Source organism: Zonotrichia albicollis, chromosome 25 (assembly GCF_047830755.1).
Source record: "Zonotrichia albicollis isolate bZonAlb1 chromosome 25, bZonAlb1.hap1, whole genome shotgun sequence".
NCBI lineage: Eukaryota > Metazoa > Chordata > Aves > Passeriformes > Passerellidae > Zonotrichia > Zonotrichia albicollis.
Genome location: NC_133843.1, coordinates 4,128,779 through 4,148,817, shown reverse-complemented (window position 1 = coordinate 4,148,817; position 20,039 = coordinate 4,128,779). Strand labels below are relative to the sequence as shown.

Genomic DNA, 20,039 nt, shown 5'->3' with positions numbered 1-20,039 from the left:
GCTGGGACTGTCTGCATCTGTATGAAATGGGGATTTCAAGGGTTTAAGGTAAGTAAGGACTGCCAGGAGATGTCCTGCTTGGGTATGGAAAATATAATGGGAAGTACTAAGAACTGCAGAAAGGATGGAGAAATTAGAAAGTGTGTTCCAATTGGATAAATTATTGTTATCAATGTAGAGGTTGATAAATTATTATTATTGTTATTTTATTCAGATTACATTGGTGACCTGTAGGCTGTGCCAGCACTTCCAGTGGGGCCTGATGCCGTTTTGGGGTCTGTGGTGGTTTTGCAGGCTGGAGCAAAGGCAACCTGCAATGAGTTTCAAGCCCATAATCAGAGTACAGATCAAGAAGTGTATTTTTTCTTCTTCTTTTTTCCTGACAGAAACAGCCTCCTGGGTTTGGGAGCAGCTGCAGAGCAGGTAAGAGCCACCACAGTCTGAAATGGGGAGAGCTGGAACAAAAATAAGAAAAACTCAGGAGAAGCCAGCTGGCTCTCCAGCTCTGTCACCTACAGCTGGAATCCAGCGTTAATGGGAACTGCAGGTGGCATTGAAGGGCAACTGCTGAGCACAGCAAACATGAGCTGGGCACAGCCCATGGTGGGATTTGCTGCACTTGGAGCGGTTCCCTGCTGAGATTTGGTGTTGTCCTTTGTGCATGGGATGGGGTGTGGGTGCTCATCTATCCCATCTGTGGCTTTAAAAGTTTTGGCGGGCAGGAATGTGTCAGAGTGCCACTCCAGTCCTGGCAAGGCTTCTGCCCTGTGCTGTGGGAACCGTGGCAGACCCTGTGCAGGGTGACACAGGTCACCCCCCTCACCTGAGCCACAGCAGGCAGAGAGGCCACATTCCCTGTGTCTGTGTGTCCTGGGCTGAGGAGGGGCTTCTTGGTGGCTTTGTCCCCCTGACCTGCTCTTCCATGGCAGTGGGGGCTGCAGGAGCTTCATCCTTGCTGCATCCCCCATCCCTGCTGCATCCCACACCAGCTTCGTCCTTGCTGTACCCCACACCAGCCTGGTCCCTCCTGCAGCCCCTATCAGTCCCATCCCTGCTTCATTCCCACACCAGCCCGGTCCCTGCTGCATCCCCGCCGTGCTGCTTGAGCAGCTCCGTGCTGCGCTGCTGCCACCGTGCGAGCAGTCCCCGCGTTCCTCCGCCCCGGCTGTGTTTGTTTTAGGTGTTACCGCCCCTCTTGGTGCACTTTGCACCGCGCTCGTTGTTGTGCAGCCTCTTGCGCTCATTGGAGCCTTTTCTCTGGCGAGGACTTTAGACTGAGAAAGGCAAATATCCCAACGCCACGTGGGGGCAGGGGGTGTTGTGTGGGGTGTGGGTGCCCCCACAGAGGGTGCTGTCCCCAGCACCTCCTGGTGTGTCATCCAGCTGTGCCAGTGCTGGCATCATCTCTGGGTGACATTACAACATCTCTGGGTGACATTTACCTCCCGTGCCACAGCCTTGCCCTGGTAACCTGTGGATCAGGAATGGGGTTGAGAGGTCACAGCAAGGAAACAGGGGTGAGTCTGGGACATTTCCTGCCTCTACACTGACTCACCCCATAGCTTTAGTTGGTGATTTCCCCAGGCTGGAGTTTTGGTAATAAAGAGCTAAACTCATGCACCCCAAACAGCTGAATAAATCATCAGGAGGTTGGTGGGGTTTGGCATGGGGTAGGTCACAGAGTGTGGGTGACGGTGATCTCCCCAAGGGCTGCTGGTGAGGCTGCTGGTTTATTGCTCAGAACTGCTAAAAATTTGGGAATGTGCCTGTCATTAATTCACCTGTTTTCAGTGTTTTCCCTGGAGGAGTTTTTCCCTGGTGCTGCTTTTAAAGCCAGCCCTGGAAGTGTCATTGAGCCCTCACCTCACAGCCCAGGGGATGCAGCAGTGCCTGTTGGGGTCCCTCACTGCAGAGCTCCTTTGGGACACCCTGCTCTGCCACCGTCCCTGCAGCTGTCCCCTCATCAGCCCCTGTGTCACCTTCCCCCTGCCCCAGCCTGACACAGCCACGAGCACCAGCAGAGCACCAGTGTCTCCACTCCATCCAGCTGGGACACACAAGGCCTCCTATCCAGGTAAGAAGGTTTCCTTGGAGTTTTATCACTGCTAGTGATTGATCTCCCAGCACTTTCCTGTTCTTGGACAACAGCTCTCATTCACAACCTGCTCTTTATTTTGAACAGCTACATTAATCTGCTCAGCTTTTAAATAACCAGCTGCACAACACCACCGTAGCCCTTCTCTTCCAGCTGTGCTCTTCTCAAGCCCTGGCTCTCCTATTCCCAAGCCCAAACCAGAGCTTCACCACAGGGATGCAGCAGCCCTGGAGCAGCTCCAGGAGGAAGCACAGGTTATTTACTATGATTACAGTGAACACAGTACCTTTATTTACACAGTTTTCCAGCTGCAGACGTGCGAGTGCTCGGAGCAGCAGCCGCTGACCTGGCACGGTGGTCGGACCGGTCGGACCGGCACCGCCAGGTCCCACAGCCCCGGGGACACCGGATCCTCACCCCGCCAGGAGGGGCTGGCAGGTCACACCCTCCCACCGGGAATGTGAGGAAATGCCTCCCAAGCAGCTGCTTTTCCTCTTTTTCCCACTTGCATGGGAGGTTCCCAGCCTGCAGCCCGGCAGAAACTCTAAATTGGGGTGCAGGAACTAAAGCATGAGGAAGAGAGAGAAAAGTATGGAGAAGGGCTGGGATGGGATCTGAGGAAACACATCATGGAGCAAGCTGGGATGGGCTTTCCTCCTGGGGGCAAAGCTGGGGCCCTGCCATGTTCCATTATACATCATATTTATATGATGTATAGATATATTTATCTATATATATCTATTTATATCTATATATCTATTTATTTATACATCATATTTATATGATGTATAGATATATTTATCTATATTTAGATATATCTATTTATATCTATATATCTATTTATTTATATATAAACATATTATCTATTTATATCTATATCATATATATAATCTATCTAAACATCATATTTATATGATGTATAGATATAGATGTATATTATATTTCTGGCATTTATTAGCAGTTAACATTGTGACAGCTGTGACATCTCATATATGTCAGTAATACATTTAAATGGATTTGCAACATGCCAAGTGTATACTATTTCACGTGGAATTTGCAATATGGCATCTTTCTAAAATATTATAATGCTATTTAAAATCGTGTTGTCTGAATTGGTTTGGCCACATGACTTCCACTGAAGAAGGAATATCCCATGCTCTACAGCCCTTCATACATTAGGAGAAATACAGAGTTTAAACAAAGAAAACTGTGGGGACATGAAGAAGCTTGGGAAAGGGCTGATGGAAAGGGCAAGCATTCATCTGTGATGAAGCTGTTAACTCTGTTAATCACCAAATCACAGAATAGTTTGAATTGGAAGTGACCTTAGAGACAATTTCATCCCACCAGGGACACCTCCCACTATCCCAGATTGCTCTAAACCCCATCCAGCCTGGCCTTGGACACTTCTAGGGATGAGGCAGCCAAAGCTTCTCTGAGCAACCTGTGCCAGGGCTTCCCCACCCTCACAGGGAAAAATTCCTTCCTCATATCTAATCTAGATCTGCACTCTGCCAGTTTGATCCCATATCACCTTGTCCTATCATTCCATGGCTTTATAATATAATAGTATTACAGTATAATATAATGCTATTACAGTATGTAACTGTATAGTTTTTTTGTATTGCATTTCGGTGGCTCCACTGACCTGACTGCCAGGGGTGGGCTTTGCCTCTTTCAGGACAAGCCATCCAGCACTGGGTATCCAGGGGTCACTGGACACCACTGTTGGTAAGTTTTGGAGGAATCCAAGACTTCCTCTGGTGACTTTAACACACATGTTGGGCACTTTTGAGCAGGAAAAAGCAGGGAAATTTGCCACTGAGCAATTTCTAAGGCAGGAAGATGTGAGCCCCTGGCACCTCTGCACATAGCAGGGCATCAGATGCTCTTCTGAAAGGCCCTTTTTGTTGCCTGCTGGTGGCTCTGGTGGGAGCTCCAGTTTCCAGCCTGGCATTCCTGTGCTCTGCACCTGCATACCTGGCTGGATAATCACCCTGGAAAAGTCCCAGCCTGGGACTGGGCAGGGAGTTTTTGCAGGGGGAAGATTTGAGGTGCCATAGATAAATCCCCACACTGGGATGGCTGCAGAGCTGGAAAGGGAAAGGAGCCCAAGGGAGGGATGTGAATACATCATCCCACAGAGAATGTGTGCCAGGGAGAGGCAGGTGCTTTATCCGCCATCCAAGGGGTGAAGGCAAGCCCCCCTTCCTTGATCCTGCTCCAGTGCCACTGAAAAGCCCATTCCTGGCCAATATTCAGCTTTGTGGAGTGGAAACTCGATGAACCAGGTTATGAATGTCCCCTCTGTGCTCACGGTCCCCAGGGCCTCTGCAGGGGGGTGACCTGGCTCGGGCAGGAGCTCTCCCTGCGCCGGATTGGTGACAGTCACTGTGTGATGTCCATGTTCCCCCCCTTTCCTACAGAGAAAACAATTCCCTCTTGTGTCTCCTGACTGCCAGAGCTGCTCGGGATGTCAGGTTTGTGTTTGACACAGGAAGGTGGAGAAGGAGAGGGAGAAATCCACCTGAAGTGGGGCAAATTTGCCTGAGCCGGGGGCCAAGCGGAAAAATGCAAAACAATCCATCCAAGGGGAAAAAAATGCAGTTATGTTTAATAATTATTTCTTTTTATAGCACAGCTCTCGGAATTGCCCTTTGATTAGAGCGGGGAGGTATCACGGGCAGGTGAGTCAGTGGAAAATACCGTCAGCTCCATGTGGGATTGTGCTGGTAGGGAAGAGATGCAGGGAAGCAGCGGGGCTTTCCCAAGCATCCTGAACACCAGTGGCCCCAAGGCAGGGCTGTGGAGCTGAGTCACGCCAGGTGATGTGACAAGTTTCATTTGGTTCACCATGCCTTTTGCCTCCACAAGGTCTCACAGAGCTTAAGGGACAGGAAAAACTGCAGTGGCTGGTCCAGCAGCATAGTGATGCAGGTTTTTTTGCTTGGATCAGGAAAAAACCCACCCTGAGTATCATCTCTAACAGGATCTGAGTCCTTGGTGGTGTTTATTATTACAGCTGGGTGTGAGAAGAGCCTGGAAAAACACATCCTCATTGCTGCTGGGATGGCAGCCAAGGAGAGGTGACACTGGACACGGTGTTGGTTGCACTGAGGTTTGCCAGAGCCCAGCTCTGCTCCCCATGGCTCAGTCTGGAAACCATGGGAATGTCTGGCTGTGAGGCCAGGAGCCATGGGGAGGGCTGTGCCTGAAACTGCTCTTCCCAGCACACAAATGGTTAACTGGGAATGTTTATACAGGGCAGCAGACTGATAAAAAGAGCTTTCCCTGTGAGTGCAAGCTTGGCTCTGCTCTGTTGAATGCAGTGATGAGCCTGAGTGATTTGAGTTCATCAAAATGGGGCTTCTGCACACAAAGCTTGGAACTGATTGAGTGAAATCTCCGCTCATTGCTACAAGAGTTTTACAAAACAGGGCCATTGCTGTAGAATAAAAACTAAAACTTTCATTGTGTTGGGAATAGATTTTTCCGTGGGATGATGGTGAGGCCCTAGCTCAGGTTGCCCAGAGAAGCTGTGGCTGCCCCATCCCCAAAAGTGTCCAAGGCCAGGTTGGATGAGGTGTGGAGCAACCTGGGATGGTGGAAGGCGTCCCTGGACATGGCAGGGATGGGCTTTAAGGTCCTTTCCAACCCAGACCATTCCGGGATCCTTTGAAAGCAGCGATGCGAGGCTGAGATGCATCAAGCAGGGGCTGCAAGTGCTCCGAGGGGGTGACACGATCGGCATCCCAGGTGTGACCCACGCCTGGTTCTGGGGGTCTCCCTGGCAGTTTGTGGGAGTCTCCCTACAGCTTTTGGAAGTCGCGGTTCCGCCCCTCCGCTGCTTCCCGGAACGGAGCCCGGTGCCCGGGGCGGGAGCGGCGGGGCCGGTCCCGGGAAGCGCCGCCCCGGAGGCCGGGCCGGGGAGGGCGGAGCGGCCCCGCCGGACCCACCGCCGCCGCTGCCGGAGGTACGTGGGGCCGGGGGAGCCGGGAGGGGACGGGACCCTCTGTTCGGGGAGCCTTCGGAGCTCTGGGAACGGGAGCGGGGCGGGCTGGGCTCAGTCCCAACGGGAACGGGACCGGGAACGGGAACAGGACCAGGAACGGGACTAGAGGGGAGTCGGAGCCGAGTCCGGCTCGGGCTGAGCTGGAATCACTTCCAAAGCTCGGGAAAACACCTACAAAGCGGGGGAAACACCCCTCAAAGCAGGAGCAAACGCCCCTCAAAGCAGGAGCAAACACCCTCAGGAGCAAACACCCTCAAAGCGGGAGCAAACGCCCCCAGAGCGGGGACACGCGTGGGGGAGCGGGAGCGTGAGGGACTGGGAGCGGCGCCGTGTGGGGAGCGGCGGGGCCTTGGGGTCACCCTTGGGGACACCTGGGCTTGGGACACGTCGTCAGCCCTGGCAGGCACCGGGCTGGCCGTGCTGAGAGAGGGGGGAGAGTGGTTGTGCTTTGGGTACCCTTCAGTGGCACTCTGAGGGAGGATCAGCAGCAGGGAGGGCGCCAGGGAATGCCCCCGCCGAGCCCGGGCCGGTGCCCACAGGGGCGGCACACGGATCCCCAGCCCACGGTGGCCGTGCCCGTCCCCGGGAAGGTGCAGGAGCCGTGTGCGAGCCAGGCTGTCGGGAGAGCAAACAAAGCCAAGGAGAAGGACATTCCCTCAGGTCAGGTCGGGGCCGGGCTGTCCCTGCGCCCAGCGCCGGGGCTCGGCCCTTCCTGTGGTGCCATTGCCGCCCATGGAGGAACGGCCTGGAGCCTTGAGGGGCTCGGCAAACCTGCAAGTGTATCTCGAGCGTGTCCAGAGTGGTTGCCTGCTGATGTTGGTGTTGGATTTTTGGTGGGGATGTGCATCACTGAGCACAGCATAGCTGGTTTTGTTGGGAAGTGTGGATTCTTGAGCAGAATCCAGCAGCTCCATGAGCTTGTCCCGTGTGAGATGGGTCACCCTTGGCTCTGTGTGGTAAACGGAGCCTGGTGAGGTGAAGCTGCAGCTGGAGGTGTGGTCCTGGCTTTGCAGCTCCTTAAAGCCTCTCTGGAGCAGACCTAGGCCACTGCCAGATGGGATGCTGGCACAACACATCCCTCTACAACAAATCCAAGCATCCTGCATCTGTCTGCAGCCCTGGATGTCCTGGCATGAGAGGCAGAAAGGGAAAACCTCCCATGTGTCAGCGAAGAACATGTGGGTGTGGGGCTGGTGAGCCCAGCCCTGGACTCGGGTGACTCGGAAGTATGTGAAACACCTTTGATTTTAGCTGTGTAATTACACGGGCTGGAAAAGCCTTGGGAAGGAGGAATGTTTGGCCACCGGTGCCCTGGAGAGAGCTGAGTGCCAGTGCCTGGCGCCGTGGCGGTGCTGTAGGAGATGCCAGAGGGCCGGGGCTGGGCAGGGCTGTCTGGAGCCTGGGAGGAGGGATCCCTCCAGCAGCCCAGCTGTGTGTCTGCCTCCCCGTGCTACTCCAGCTTTTCTCATTCCTAGTGTATTTCACAGGCAGAAACTGATGTCAGGGCTCTGTAAAGCAGCTAAATATCCTGTGTGAGCGGTGCAGGTGGCTTGGAGCCATGTAATCCCCAGCAAACCTCCCTCCATATCAAAATACCTGTGCCCACCTTGCGGAACACGGCTGCCCTGAGCCTGGCTGCCCCGTGTCGCTTGGCTGCTCCCTGTCCCCAGGCTGGCTCTGTGCCCTCCAGCATCCCTGCTCACTCCCTTCCTCCCCTGGGAGCTCCCTGGCTGTCCACTGTGGGTTTTCTTTGGTTGGAAAAGCACAGGGAGAGGTGATGCTGTGCTGGGGAAAAACACATTGCTGGAAATCCAGGCAGAGGATGAGGAAGGCGGTGCTGGCGAGGCTGATGGCAGCCAGTGAGAAGTGCCAGGTTGGTGGCTTGCAGGAAGGGGGGATAATCATCCAGGGGCTCCAGAGGTGCTTAAAGCACTCCAGAGGGGCTGGGAGGAAGCAGGAATGCTGGTTCCCCTTTGGAGGACATCAGAAGGGCAGGTGGATAATGTCTCCCCATGCTGGAAGGCTCTGGGTGTGTTTGTCTGGGTGTTATCTGGGGAGAGGTCCCACAACAAAAACCAGGGGGAGGCTGCGGAGGAATGGCTTTATCTCAGCTGAAACAGCAGATTAGAATTAAAAAAAAAAAAAATCCAAACTCAGGGGTGCAAAGTGGTGTCCAAAGGAAAGCAGGAAGGAGTGCTGGGATTTTCCCAGGCAGGTGTGCTTTCCCAGGCCTAGGTGCACAAGGAATTCGGCTCCCTGGAGAGAGGGGAGCAGCCCTGTTGCCTGGAAAATAGAACAGATCTTCCCAACAACATCAGAGTAGATGCAAAAGCAAACTTTTACTTTCAGGTACACAATATGGCAAAAATCACACGTGGTATAGTAATTGTACAATTTTTATAAGGTTAGTTGATTAGTATTCTTATCATATACTCTCCAATTAAAATGTTACTTGATTAGGTAATAATTCCAGGGTCCTGCCACACTGGAAGCAGTCCAGAGGCTTTTTTTTTGCTCCACTTTTGTTTTGTCTGGTCCAGATTCTGTTTGGAAAACAGGACATCCTTGTAGTCGATTCTGTTCTTGGAACAAGACTAAACAGCATTTTGGGAAAGTGTATCTAAGGTTAGCTTATTGTTCCTAAATGTAGAGAGGAAAGATAGGAAAAGTACTGGGAGTTACAGCCGTGCATTAACAACCTACAAAGCTATGGAAATATATGGAAAATATTAAATATATGAAAAATATTAAATATATTTTATATGAAATATATGAAAAATATTAAAAGCTAAAAACCCTAGGCATCACCCCAAGCCCCCCTGCCTGGTTTAGCAGAGCTGGGCGTGGGAGCATTCGTGTGGCAGTAGTTCCCAGAGGCTGGAGCAGGAAAAGCCCCAGGACAGTGTTTACACAGCAACCAGGACCCAGCCAGGGCTCACTGACCTGCCCAGAGCGGTGCCAGCGTGGCCTGGGTGCCCACGGCAGCATTGTCCCCAGAACAAATGGCAATGTCCTGAAACACAGACGTGGAAGGACTCCCTGTCCCTGTCCATTGCCACTGGATGGAAATAATGGAATTATGGGGAGCAGCAGTGTGGGAAGCAGATTCCTGTATCTCAATGGCAAAGGCCGAGGTGGTGGCTGCTGCACAGCCCTGATTGCAGCCCTGCAGTTTGGCTACCGTGCCCTGTGTGATCTGTGCCACCTCAGAAACCCTTGGCAGCCGTGCCCACAGTTCCCAGGGACAGGTGCACATGGCTTGGGAATGGCCAGGCACAGCTTTGTGGAAATGGGGGTTTTGTGGGTCACTGTTGTTCTGCTGTGGAGGCCACGGCCAGCTGGGTGGATTGCAGCACTCTGAGCCTGGGAATGGGCTTTGCCCTTGTTTGGCAGGAAGTGCCAGAGCTGGGGGCCCTGGGCTGCCTCTGAGTGGGAGAGCCTTGGGCAAGGTTTGAGGAAAACATCACTGTTCCCTACAAGGTACAGCTCTGAGGAGGGGTTGTTAAAAATTAAGTTTAAGAAAGAGGGTAAAATAACTGTTAAGTGTCTGTAGGGAATGCTGTGGGCAATGGAGATGTGGATGTGTTCTTTTGTGCTCCAGGCAGGAAGGGTAAGCAAAATGTGGGAAAGCCCTGATAGTCTGTGTGGAGCTGTCCCTGCAGATTCCTATTCCCTGGTGAGATGCTCTGAAATGGGCTGGGATTTGCCCAAAAGCTCAGAAATTGGCTAAATCAGCAGCAGTGCTTATTTTGTGACTCAGCTGGGTTTCTCTGGCTATTCCCTGCATCCCTGGGCTGCAGCTGGCCAGAAACACCCCTGTTCCTGGGGCAGGGGGAACAGGGGAGCAAAAAGGGACAAAAAGAGAGAAACCACAGCAGGGAGCTGGAAGCTGGTGGTTTTAAAGATCCCTTCCAAACCCAAACATTCTGGGACTCTGTGAAAATACCTCCCAAGTCCTGACCTGTTGCTTTTTAGAGCCCCACATGGAGTTTTGTGTCCCTGGTGGGTTGAGCCCCTGTGTAACACACGAGGCTGTGGCCATTGCAGGAAAAGCTCCTGAGGATGTGCCTGGCCAGCAATTAGCAGGGAAGGAGGTTAATGAGCAGGTTCTCTGGGTGCAAGCATGAAGATGAAGGGAGAGCCTTGTAATCTAACAGAGAGGAGACTGGAATCTTTGGATGGTTGGAGAACAGGTTCATTTCCCCTCAGAATTTTCCAGAACATGAGTTGTGCGACTGGTGGTGCAGTCCCAGCCTGGTTTTTGGAGGCAGCTCTGAGGGGCTGTGTCTCTCTGGGGGTGAGGAAGCCCTGGAGCTCATCCCGTGTCTGGTGAGTGCATCGGGGCTCGCCCTGTTCCCTGCGCTGCAGCCTCCCCTCCCGCGATCCCGTGACAAAGGTGCTGCTGCTGGAGCGTGAGTGGGACGGTGATGTCATGGCAGGGAAAAATCCAAAGGTTGCGGAGGGCAGAGGAGCGCGGGCGCTGTGAGGGCACCAGGGGGTGTCGGGCTTCCTCCTGAGGCACCAGCGGGGCCGCAGCTCCTCCCGGGGCACCGGGGTGGGGAATGGATCCGGGCTGAGCCTGCCGGGGGTCTGTGTGCCGTGGAGGGAAGCTGTTCCTGCTGCTGCTCCGCCCGGCAGCCGTGCCAAAGCCTTGGGGGCATGTGGTGCTGAGAACGGGCTTATCCCGAACCTTCCCGTGCCCGGTTAGCACGGGGAGATGTCGCAAGAGCATCCCGGAAGGCTCCGGAGCTGCAGGAGTAGGGCAGAGGTGCGGGAAGCCCGGAGGAGGTGTGGGTGCCCCCGGGCTTGTGCTGGAGGAGTTTAATGGTTTGGAGATCCTGGTGTAAATCATTGCCAGGGCAGGGAACGGGCAGGGAATGGATGGAGGGGTCTGGTTTGCAGGGAAAGGGAAGGGGGTCTAGGGGCTGATAAACTCAGGCATTGCTTGCCAACCTGATGTGGGCACACTTTTTACAGGGCCTGCTGTGAAAGGATAAGGGGAGATGATTCTAAAGTCAAAGAGGGATAATTTGGACTGGATATTTAGGAAGAAATTCCTGTGAGGGTGGTGAGGCCCTGGCACAGGGTGCCCAGAGAAGCTGTGGCTGCCCCATCCATAGGAGTATTCAAGGCCAGGTTGGATGAGCTTGGAGCACCCTGGGATAGTGGAAGCAGCCCCTGCTGATGGCAGGGGGTGGGATGAGATGAGCTTTAAGGCCCCTCCACCCCAAACCATTCTGTGGTGCTGGGATGAGGTTCCAGGCAGGGTTGGAGCTGAGCAGAGGCAGCAGCAGCTCCTTCCCGGGATCCTGACGTCAGGGCAGTGCTGGAGCAGAGATAGGAACGGCTCTGGGAAGCAGGAGAGCAGCTAATTCAATGGAGAAATAGACTGGAATAGCAAGTCTCCTCTTTAATCTGATTGCTGGCCTGATGGGTAGCACTGCAATGGATCTGTAAAAAACTTCCAGGCACAGGGGTGACGTAGGAGCTGAAATCCTGCCCATTTCCAGGGCTGGGGTGCCTGAGGGGAGGCACAGTGGATACCATGGGTGGATGTGACCAGCCATGGGTGTGTTCTGTGCCCACCCTGGGTGCAGTGCAGTTTTCCTGCCCCGAGGCCATCACAGCTGTTCTCGAGTGAAGGCTTGGCTGGCTGATGTGTTTGTGGCAATGATGGGAGCTCAGCTGGATCATCAGGTGAGGGAAAAACTCCACAGGGCTCAAGCAGAGAGCAAAACCTTTGTGTGGGAGGGCAGAGAGCAGGGCTGGTACCACCAGTGGCAGGCCTGGAAGTGCTTGGGTGGGAGGATGGCTCTGGGAATCCAGCTGAGGACATTCTGAGTGCTTTCCACATCCTCAACAGCTGCTCACTGCGATGGAATTACAGCTGGGCTCAGTGGGTTCCTTCCCCAGAGCACAGAGAACCGGAACCTGTGCTGGAGCTGGCAAGGCAGGGAATGATGGGCTTGTCCCTGCCTGCCTGTGGCAGCTCCCACTGCGCTGGGATCAGCAGCTCCTGGCTGTCCCAGAACCCCAGAAAGCCACGAGGGACCAGACTTTACCCTGCCCAGAGCCCTGTGGGGCCAGGGCTGTGTGCAGAGGGGCTGGGACACCCCCCTGGAGCCTCCCCAGGCGTGCTGGGGCACAGGCAGTGGGCAGGGAGGTTCCTCTGCAGGTTCCTCCTCCCCAGGCTGCCGTGCGAGTCTTTTCCTGCTGCACTCCCTTGTGTTCTATTCTGGCCCTTGACCCTGCAAACTGGGCGTGCACTCAAGCTAAACAAGCAAACATGAAACTTCTGAGCTCGGGAGGGTTGAGCTGAAGGGTGTGAGGGGGTGTGTGGATACAGCACCACTGACAGCACAGACCACAGCCCCTCCAGCCCAACCTGCATAAAGAAGCCAGGGAGGGAAGGAGAGATCCCTGACACGGCACATCCACAGACCTGCAGGGCTCACTGGGCTGGAGATGGGGCAGCTCTGCTGTGAGGATGCAAGCTGCTCACCCATGGGTCACTGGACCAGAGGCCAGGGAGGCAAGCAGGCAGGAAATGCGGCTCTGGGTGTTTATTTTTGGAAATCGAGCACATTTGTGACTGGTGACTTGGAGAACAGTCAGAGGAGGAGTTCCCACCCGTGGCCTGGCTGGCTGGGAGTGTTCTGCTCGACATCCCTGAGGGATGCATGGGGCACTCAGCACCAGTGTGCTGCTCCAGGGAGGGTGAGAGCCGGCCTGGAGTGAGCCTGAGCCCTGCCAAGGGCTCTCCATCCTGTCAGCCCTTGCCAGCAGCAGCCAGGGGAAGCCACAGGGTCGAGCTGGATGGGAGGGAGGCAGTTTTGGTTTCTGTTCTCTGGGCTGGAAGGCATTCCAGGGCAGGCAGCCAGTGCTGTGAGGAGCCCTGCTCACTCCCAAACAGGGGGAGAGGAGAAGCTGCTCAGCTAGAGGGGTGTTGCTGAGCATTTCCAGGTTGGTTTGTATTGGCAACAGCTCTTGAAATCGATTTTGATGGCCTTCTTTTGATACTGTGAAGCTGGCAGTTATCACACTCCTAAGCACAGGCAACCTAAGCCCTTAGCAAACATCAGTGATTGGATGGCTTTCAAAGGTTGGTGGATGTTACAGCTGAGAAAGTAGAGAAGGATGGGGTTGAGGAAGGATCCAGGAAGGATCTACCCTGCTCCATCCTGCCATGAACTCCTCAGCTTGAGGAGAGATGGCTGAGGTTTGTGAGATGCTCAGGCTCAGGGAGTGGTGCTTGGGGCAATGGGTGGTTTGGTAGATGGGGGTTTATCAATACCAATGACAGGAGTTTAGGTGGGATGATTAAGGAGAAGGTAAATCATGAAGTAAGCATGATAAAAAATCAGGGGCTGGGGTTTAGTTGAGGCACACAATTAAGGAGGGGGAGAGGCCTCTTTCTTTAGCTTAGAAGGCCAATGCTGGTGTGACCGTGTTCACAGGGGTCCAAGGAAGAGGGAAGGGATGAGGATCTGACTCCATGTTTCAGAAGGCTTGATTTATTATTTTATGATATATATTGTATTAAAACTATACTAAAAGAATAGAAGAAAATATTTCATCAGAAGGCTGGCTAAGAATAGAAGAAAGAATGAATAACAAAGGTTTGTGTCTCAGACAGAAAGTCTGAGCCAGCTGACTGTGATTGGCCATTAATTAGAAACAACCAACATGGGCCAATCAAAGATCCAGCTGTTACATTCCACAGCAGCAGATAACCATTGTTTTCATGTTCTTCCTGAGGCCTCTCAGCTTCTCAGGAGGAAAAACATAAGGAAAGGATTTTTCATAAAAGATGTCTGTGACATGCTGGCTCATAGCTCCTTAATGCTTAGGATTATACTAGAGAGGATCAGCTTGAGATTCCAGTGGATAAACTGGTGCTGTGGTGGCTGCAGAGCCTTTGCTGTGTGCTGTGCACTCACCACTCTCATGTGGAGGAGTTTTGGACTGAGGTGGTGAGGGATGGGAGAGCACCTTGTTGTGTTGTTATGAGCGTGTATGGGGTGTGTGAGGCAGTGAGTAGGATTGTGCTCCTGTGAGGATAATCCTGAAGGCAAATCAGCTGAAAAGTGTGATTACAATAGTGAGTTCTGCTGTGAGGGTTGTTGGTGATGGAGTGGTGATGGAGTCACACCCTGTTTTGGTTTTTCCCCATGTCCCCAGAGCTCTGATGCCAGCAGGGCCGCAGCCGCCGTGCCCCGAGCCATGCGGTGACAGCGACGAGGGCGCAGCCCCCCCGCAGCCATGGCCCAGTCCCGGGCCAACGGCTCCCACTACGCCCTGACGGCCATCGGGCTGGGCATGCTGGTGCTGGGCATCATCATGGCCGTGTGGAACCTGGTGCCCGGCTTCGGGCCCCCCGACAAACCCGGCGGCAACAGCAGCAAACCCGAGCGCGGCTCCAGCAGCATCCTCAGGAGCAAAACCTTCTCGGTGGCCTACGTGCTGGTGGGGGCCGGGCTGCTGCTGCTGCTGCTCTCCCTGTGCCTCAGCGTGCGCGACAAGAAGAGGCAGAGCCAGGAGCTCTCCGTCGGCCACGTGCAGCGCCAGGTGTCCACAGAGCCCTCGCAGCAGGAGGACAGGTGAGGAGGGGCTGGGGACAAAGGGTGGGAATGAAGCCAAGGGATGTTGTCACTCAGGAGGATCTGGAGTGTCACTCTGATTTTTTAAGATTTTCTGATGTTTACGTTCTTGTAGTGAACTTTCTCACACACTTGCTGTAAATAACTCATTGTTTTGCATTCTTTTATAGAAGAAGAGAAAGTTGATAGACTGTTGGTTTGTCCAGTGTCATTGGAGAAGTGGCACTGTCACTCTTAGAAAACTAAATGTTGGAGTCAGAAAATAAACTTCCCTTTTTTCTTCACCTTGAGAGCAGCAATGTGAGCTCGTGTCCTTTCGTGTCTTACAGCGACATTGGAGGAAGGCAGCCTGTGCTGAAATAAGGAAGCACAGACCATAGTTGAGGGTTTTGGTGTGTCCTGGAGCTGGGAAAGGAATGAGCCCGGCTGCATTTGTGCAGCTGTGAGTGGAAGGGAGCCCTGTTGGTGTGTGAGGTGGGGTCTGGGCAGAGCTGAGGCCAGGGCAGCACTGGGAGAGGTGCCACTGCTGGGCTGGCACACAGGAGTGAGCTGAGGGAATCTGAGCAGGGTCCTGGGTGACACAGAGAGCAGCCAGATGGCACATAACGGAGAAGTTTCTGGTGGGGTGGGGTGGTTTTATCCTTCCTTCTCCATCCCCTTCCCAAACAAAGCTGTGCTACCCAAACGTAACTCATCATGCAGGAGAGGGGCTGGCTCTGCCTGGCTGGGTGCAGCCAAGGTGCCAAAGAGCCTTGGAGTTTAGACCTGGTGAAAGTCTGCAGGGCTCAGCTGTTTGCTCAGGGAGTTCTGTGGGGCAGAGCAAAGGCTGCTGCCACAGCAGGCACAGGCTGGACAAACACAGGCACAGGGGAAGGGCTCCCTGTGCAGGGAGAGAGGGGAGCACTGAGACTGTGTGGGGTGCAGGGGGACAGGAGGGGACAATGGCTCTGCTGCCTCTGGTCTGCAGATCCTCAGAGAAAACTGATTTTTTATGTTTAATTGGAAAGTTAACTTCAGAATGCCAAAGAAATGGCAAGTATTGTGTGCAGGTACCTGTGCATAGATGGTGGCATAGAGTTGAATCTGCAGAAAAACCTGAGGTACCCAACCCATAAGACATCAGAATGACAAAGAGAGAGGGGTGGTGTCCTTTTCCAATGTATTTTGACTGATTTTTGTGAGTGGAGGAGAGGAGAGAAACTGATGTTCTCTTGAGGGAAGAAATCACTGCTGGGCAATAGAAAAGGGTCTGTGGGCAGAGAAAGTGATGATGAAATATGGCCATAAGTCACAAGAAAATAAAATCTGTCTGAACCTAGGTGGGGTCACTATTTATTCTGTCAAGGAAAAGGAAACTGGCATATAATGGAAAAGGGCAAAAACTATTTCTGGTGGGGTGGGGTGGTTTTATTCTTCCCTCTCCATCCCCTTCCCAAACGAAGCTGTGCTACCCACACTTAACTCTTTCCCCTCCAGCCAAGAAGAGGATGAAGACGTCTCCTCGCAGTACTACGTGCCCAGCTACGAGGAGGTGATGAACACGGGCTACTCGGAGCCCAGAGACTCGGACAGGAGCAACAGGCTCAGCGTGGCGCTGCCCTCGTACGAGTCGCTGGCGGGGCTGGAGGAGGGCGGGGCGGCGCCGGGGGCGGCGGGCGCGGAGCCCGGCCCGGAGCGGCCGCCCAGCCGGCACAGCTCCCGCCTCAGCAAGCGCCTCAAGCCCCTCAAGGTGCGCAGGATCAAGTCCGAGAAGCTGCACCTCAAGGACATCCGGCTCAACCTGGCACAGGGCAACAGCAGCGTCCCCATCACCATAGAGCCCCTCACCCCTCCACCCAAGTATGAGGAGATCCAGGAGAAAATGCCCGTGGGCCAGCAAATGCCTTAAAAATATAGAGGAATCTGTGATGCTGCTTGGTTGAGGGTTTTTTAAAACCCACCGTGCCCAGAGCGGGTTGGTGTGTGGGGGCAGCAGCAGCAGCCAGGGCTGCCTGGAAGCTGCCACATGGAGGACGTGCTGTGGCCCAAGGATGGGACTCCTTTTCCCTGGGACTGTGGGGAAAGAAACCTGAACACCACAATTCTGCTGCTGTGAAGTAAATGAAGGCTGGACATGCCAAAAGTGTCACTTGTGGTGTTTGAAATGAGACCACCCAGTGCATCCCTCATCTCCTCTCCCTCTCTCTTCCTGCAAGACTTTTCCAAGCCACCAAACTGATGTTGCAGAAGGATTTTCCAAGTGGAAAAGTGAAATGTTTCTTTTTTTGGATGTCTTTTCTTTCTGAGGAAGGGGAAGCACATTGCCAGAGAAGCACCAGGGCTCTCCCTGGCTCCCAGCTGGGCTGGGCTGGTGGCTCTGAGCCAGCCCTGACTCCTGCCAAGGTCTCTGCTGGCTGCTGGGGAGCAGCTGAACGGGGAGAGGATGGATCTCTGAAAGGGGAGAGGAATGGATCTCTGAAAGGGGAGAGGATGGATCTCCTGCCTTGCTGCCTTCCCTGCTGTGTTCTGTGCTCCATTCGAGGCAAGGGGGTGACTCTGGGGGGCTGGGGGTGCCAGAGCCAGGGGTGGAACCACTGCTGAGCATCCTGTGCAGGCAGGCTGGTCTGAATAAATGTTTTGTATGTTGTGTTTGCTGTGTGCTTTGTACATTGTGTGTGTGTGTGTTGTGTACATTTTGTGTGTGTTTTGTACATCGTGTGTGTGTTGTGTACTCGTGCATGGTTGGCCCTTCCCAAGGTTTCTGATCCACCAGCAGATGCTGCTCCATGGGCATCTCCACCTCCAGCACAGAGCTGTGTTCTGCTGCCAGGATTGTTGCTTGGGAAAAGAAGAGGAAAACCCTGAAATGAACAAAGCAAAGAGGAAAAGCTCAGCCAGGCAGGCAGCAGCATGGCCAAGGTTTCCAAGGCTACTGCAGCCACCCTGCCAGCTGGGACAGGGCTGCTTTTGGGGTCATTTTGTGCAATTCTGGTGCTTGAGTTGGTTGAACCACTCGTGGCTCAGGTTGTGTTGGGTGAGAGGTTCCTGAAGGAGAAGTTGGTTTCTTGGGAAGCCTTTCCAAAGCACTCAGGGTGTTTCCAGCTGGAATCTGACACCAGGAGCATCAGGAGCCCCAGAGGGGCCGACATCGTCCAGCAGGTGGGGCTGAGGCAGCTGAGCATCCTAAAACGGGAGGGGGATGGAGGGAAGGGATGTGCACAGTGTGCAGGTACCAGTTTGTGCTGGGATTGACAGCCAGGAAAGGGGCTTGGCAAGGCAGGGATGAAACTGGAGCCACCTCCAGCAGCGTCCCCTGCCTGTCCCTCACCCGCTCCCAGTCTGCAGGGGGAGCAGAGCGCCGCGCAGCCCTGGAATTCTCCTCCTCAGCAGCTTCATCCTTCAGGCCTTAACTCCCCTCAGGGCACCTTTGTCAGCAGCTGCCAGGTCGGGGTGAGGCCGGGGCACATCTCCAGGGAAAGGCGCCCAGCAGAGTTGGGTCGGTGCTGCTGCCAGGGAAGGCTCCAGAAGCAGGAACTCGCTCCAGCTCCTCTGGGCAATCCTCGAGAAAGGCGAGGCGGCACAAAGGTAAAGCTGGAGCTCCCTCTGCTGAAGAAACTGGGGCAGTTTGGTAGGGAAGAGGAAAAGCGTGGGATAGAGATGCACTGGCTAAGGTAGATCTGGATTTCTTATATTCTAAAACCCTGTGTATGATGCAGCAGATACGGGGGGTTATTTTAAAATAAATTTTTATAGAAAGCGCCGTTATTTGCCAATAGATATAAAAATTACAAACTCTGCAGTTTCAGTATTTTACACACGCGCTCACAGTCCCTGTGAATTTCCAGGCATTTTGGGGCCGTACCCTCCTTTTTTGGGGAGCCCGTGCTCCGCAGAATCGCTGTGACGTGGGGCTGCCAAATGACGTCATCCCCATCGACTCCAACTCCCAGCAGCCACCGCGCGGCTTCCTTCCGCTTACGTCATCTGTGCGCGCCGCGCGCGGGCCGTGCCGCCGCCATGGTGCAGCTCGGTGAGTGCGGCGGGCCCGGAGCGGCCCCGCTGGGCCCGGCCCGGCCCGGCCGTGACCGCCCCGCGCTCTCTCCGCAGGGAGCCGCCTCCTGAGGGGCCGCGGCGGCCACGTCATCATCCGCTTCGCGCTGGGGGGCTGCACCAACCGCCCGTTCTTCCGCATCGTGGCGGCCAACAGCCGGCGCGCCCGCGACGGGAAATACCTGGAGCAGCTCGGCTGCCTGGACCCGCTGCCCAACGCGCACGGCGAGAAGGTGGCGGGGCTCAACCTGGAGCGGCTGCGCTACTGGCTGGGCTGCGGCGCGCAGCTCTCCCGGCCCGCCGAGAAGCTCCTGGGTAGGCCCGGGGGGAGCGGGGATGGAAGGGGCGGGCGGGCCGCGCTCGGTGCCGCGCTCACCGCCTCTCACCGGGCAGGGCTGGCGGGGTTCCTGCCGCTGCACCCCATGACGGTGACCGGCGCCGAGAGGCTGCGCCGGCGGCGACAGCGCGAGCAGCAAACAGAGGCTGCGCCTGCGGACGGCTCGGCCGAGACCGACACCGGAACCGGTACCGGAACCGCGCCCTGACACGGCCCGGCCGGGAGGGTCCCGAGCGGCCCCGGACTGCTCCGGCCTGGGACCTCTCCGGCCCGGGACTGCTCTCACCCGGTGCTGCACTGGCCCGGGACTGCTCCGGCCCCAGACTCCACCGGCCCGGGGTTGTTCTCAGCCGGGGCTGCTCCGGCCTTCCCGGGCCCGAGCTCTCCCGCCCTGTCGGTCCCATTAAAGCGTTACCTCTGCACTCTGCACCGGCCCTCTGCTGCTTTCTCCTCTCGGTCAGGGCTCGTCGTTGCCCCGTGTGGTGCCTGGAAGAGGCTTTGCTGAGCTCCCCAGCTGTGCCGCTGTTTCCCGGTGCTCTCCCAGCTGCCCTGCCCTGCTCCTCCTGTCAGAGTTCTGACCCCCGGCTGTGCTTCACTGTAACAGCAGGGCAGCGGCTCAGGGCAAGCCTGGCACTGACAGATGCAAATACAAGTGCAGCTGGTTTTCTGCTTACTCTCCAGAGAGGTTCTGGGGCTGTTTGTTCATTTAAAAGCAAAAGAGAAAGATTTCGGTCTCCTGTAACTCACTGCCCCAGTCCCTCTTTACAAGTCCTGCTGTTTAATCCCATATTTGATCCCGTTCCAAGAGACAAGAAACCCACCCAAGTCTCTCCTACCTTAGATGGACCCCTGAGCTTTTGGGGCTTCCTTTGTGCAGCACTTAAATGATTCTAAAAATGCCAGGCAGATTTTCCAGTGTTGCATTTCAATAAAGCTGTTAGTGTAACCAACCTCTGAGGGAGGGAG

The 20,039-nt window shown here is 54.8% G+C and overlaps 2 protein-coding genes across 2 annotated transcripts; both read left to right on the top strand.

Moving 5' to 3' along the window:
* The first annotated feature begins 3,063 nt into the window (after nt 1–3,063).
* Nucleotides 3,064–17,333, top strand: TMEM51 (transmembrane protein 51). The gene is made up of 3 exons (XM_074558707.1): nt 3,064–6,068; nt 14,289–14,707; nt 16,184–17,333. Exons 2-3 carry the CDS (start codon nt 14,370–14,372, stop codon nt 16,593–16,595), a joined length of 750 nt encoding a protein of 249 aa, XP_074414808.1. The 5' UTR covers nt 3,064–6,068; nt 14,289–14,369; the 3' UTR covers nt 16,596–17,333.
* A 1,228-nt stretch (nt 17,334–18,561) lies between these two features.
* MRPS16 (mitochondrial ribosomal protein S16) lies at nt 18,562–19,500 on the top strand. Its single transcript, XM_005492943.4, has 3 exons — nt 18,562–18,716; nt 18,794–19,051; nt 19,130–19,500. Exons 1-3 carry the CDS (start codon nt 18,605–18,607, stop codon nt 19,279–19,281), a joined length of 522 nt encoding a protein of 173 aa, XP_005493000.3. The 5' UTR covers nt 18,562–18,604; the 3' UTR covers nt 19,282–19,500.
* Nucleotides 19,501–20,039: the final 539 nt, after the last annotated feature.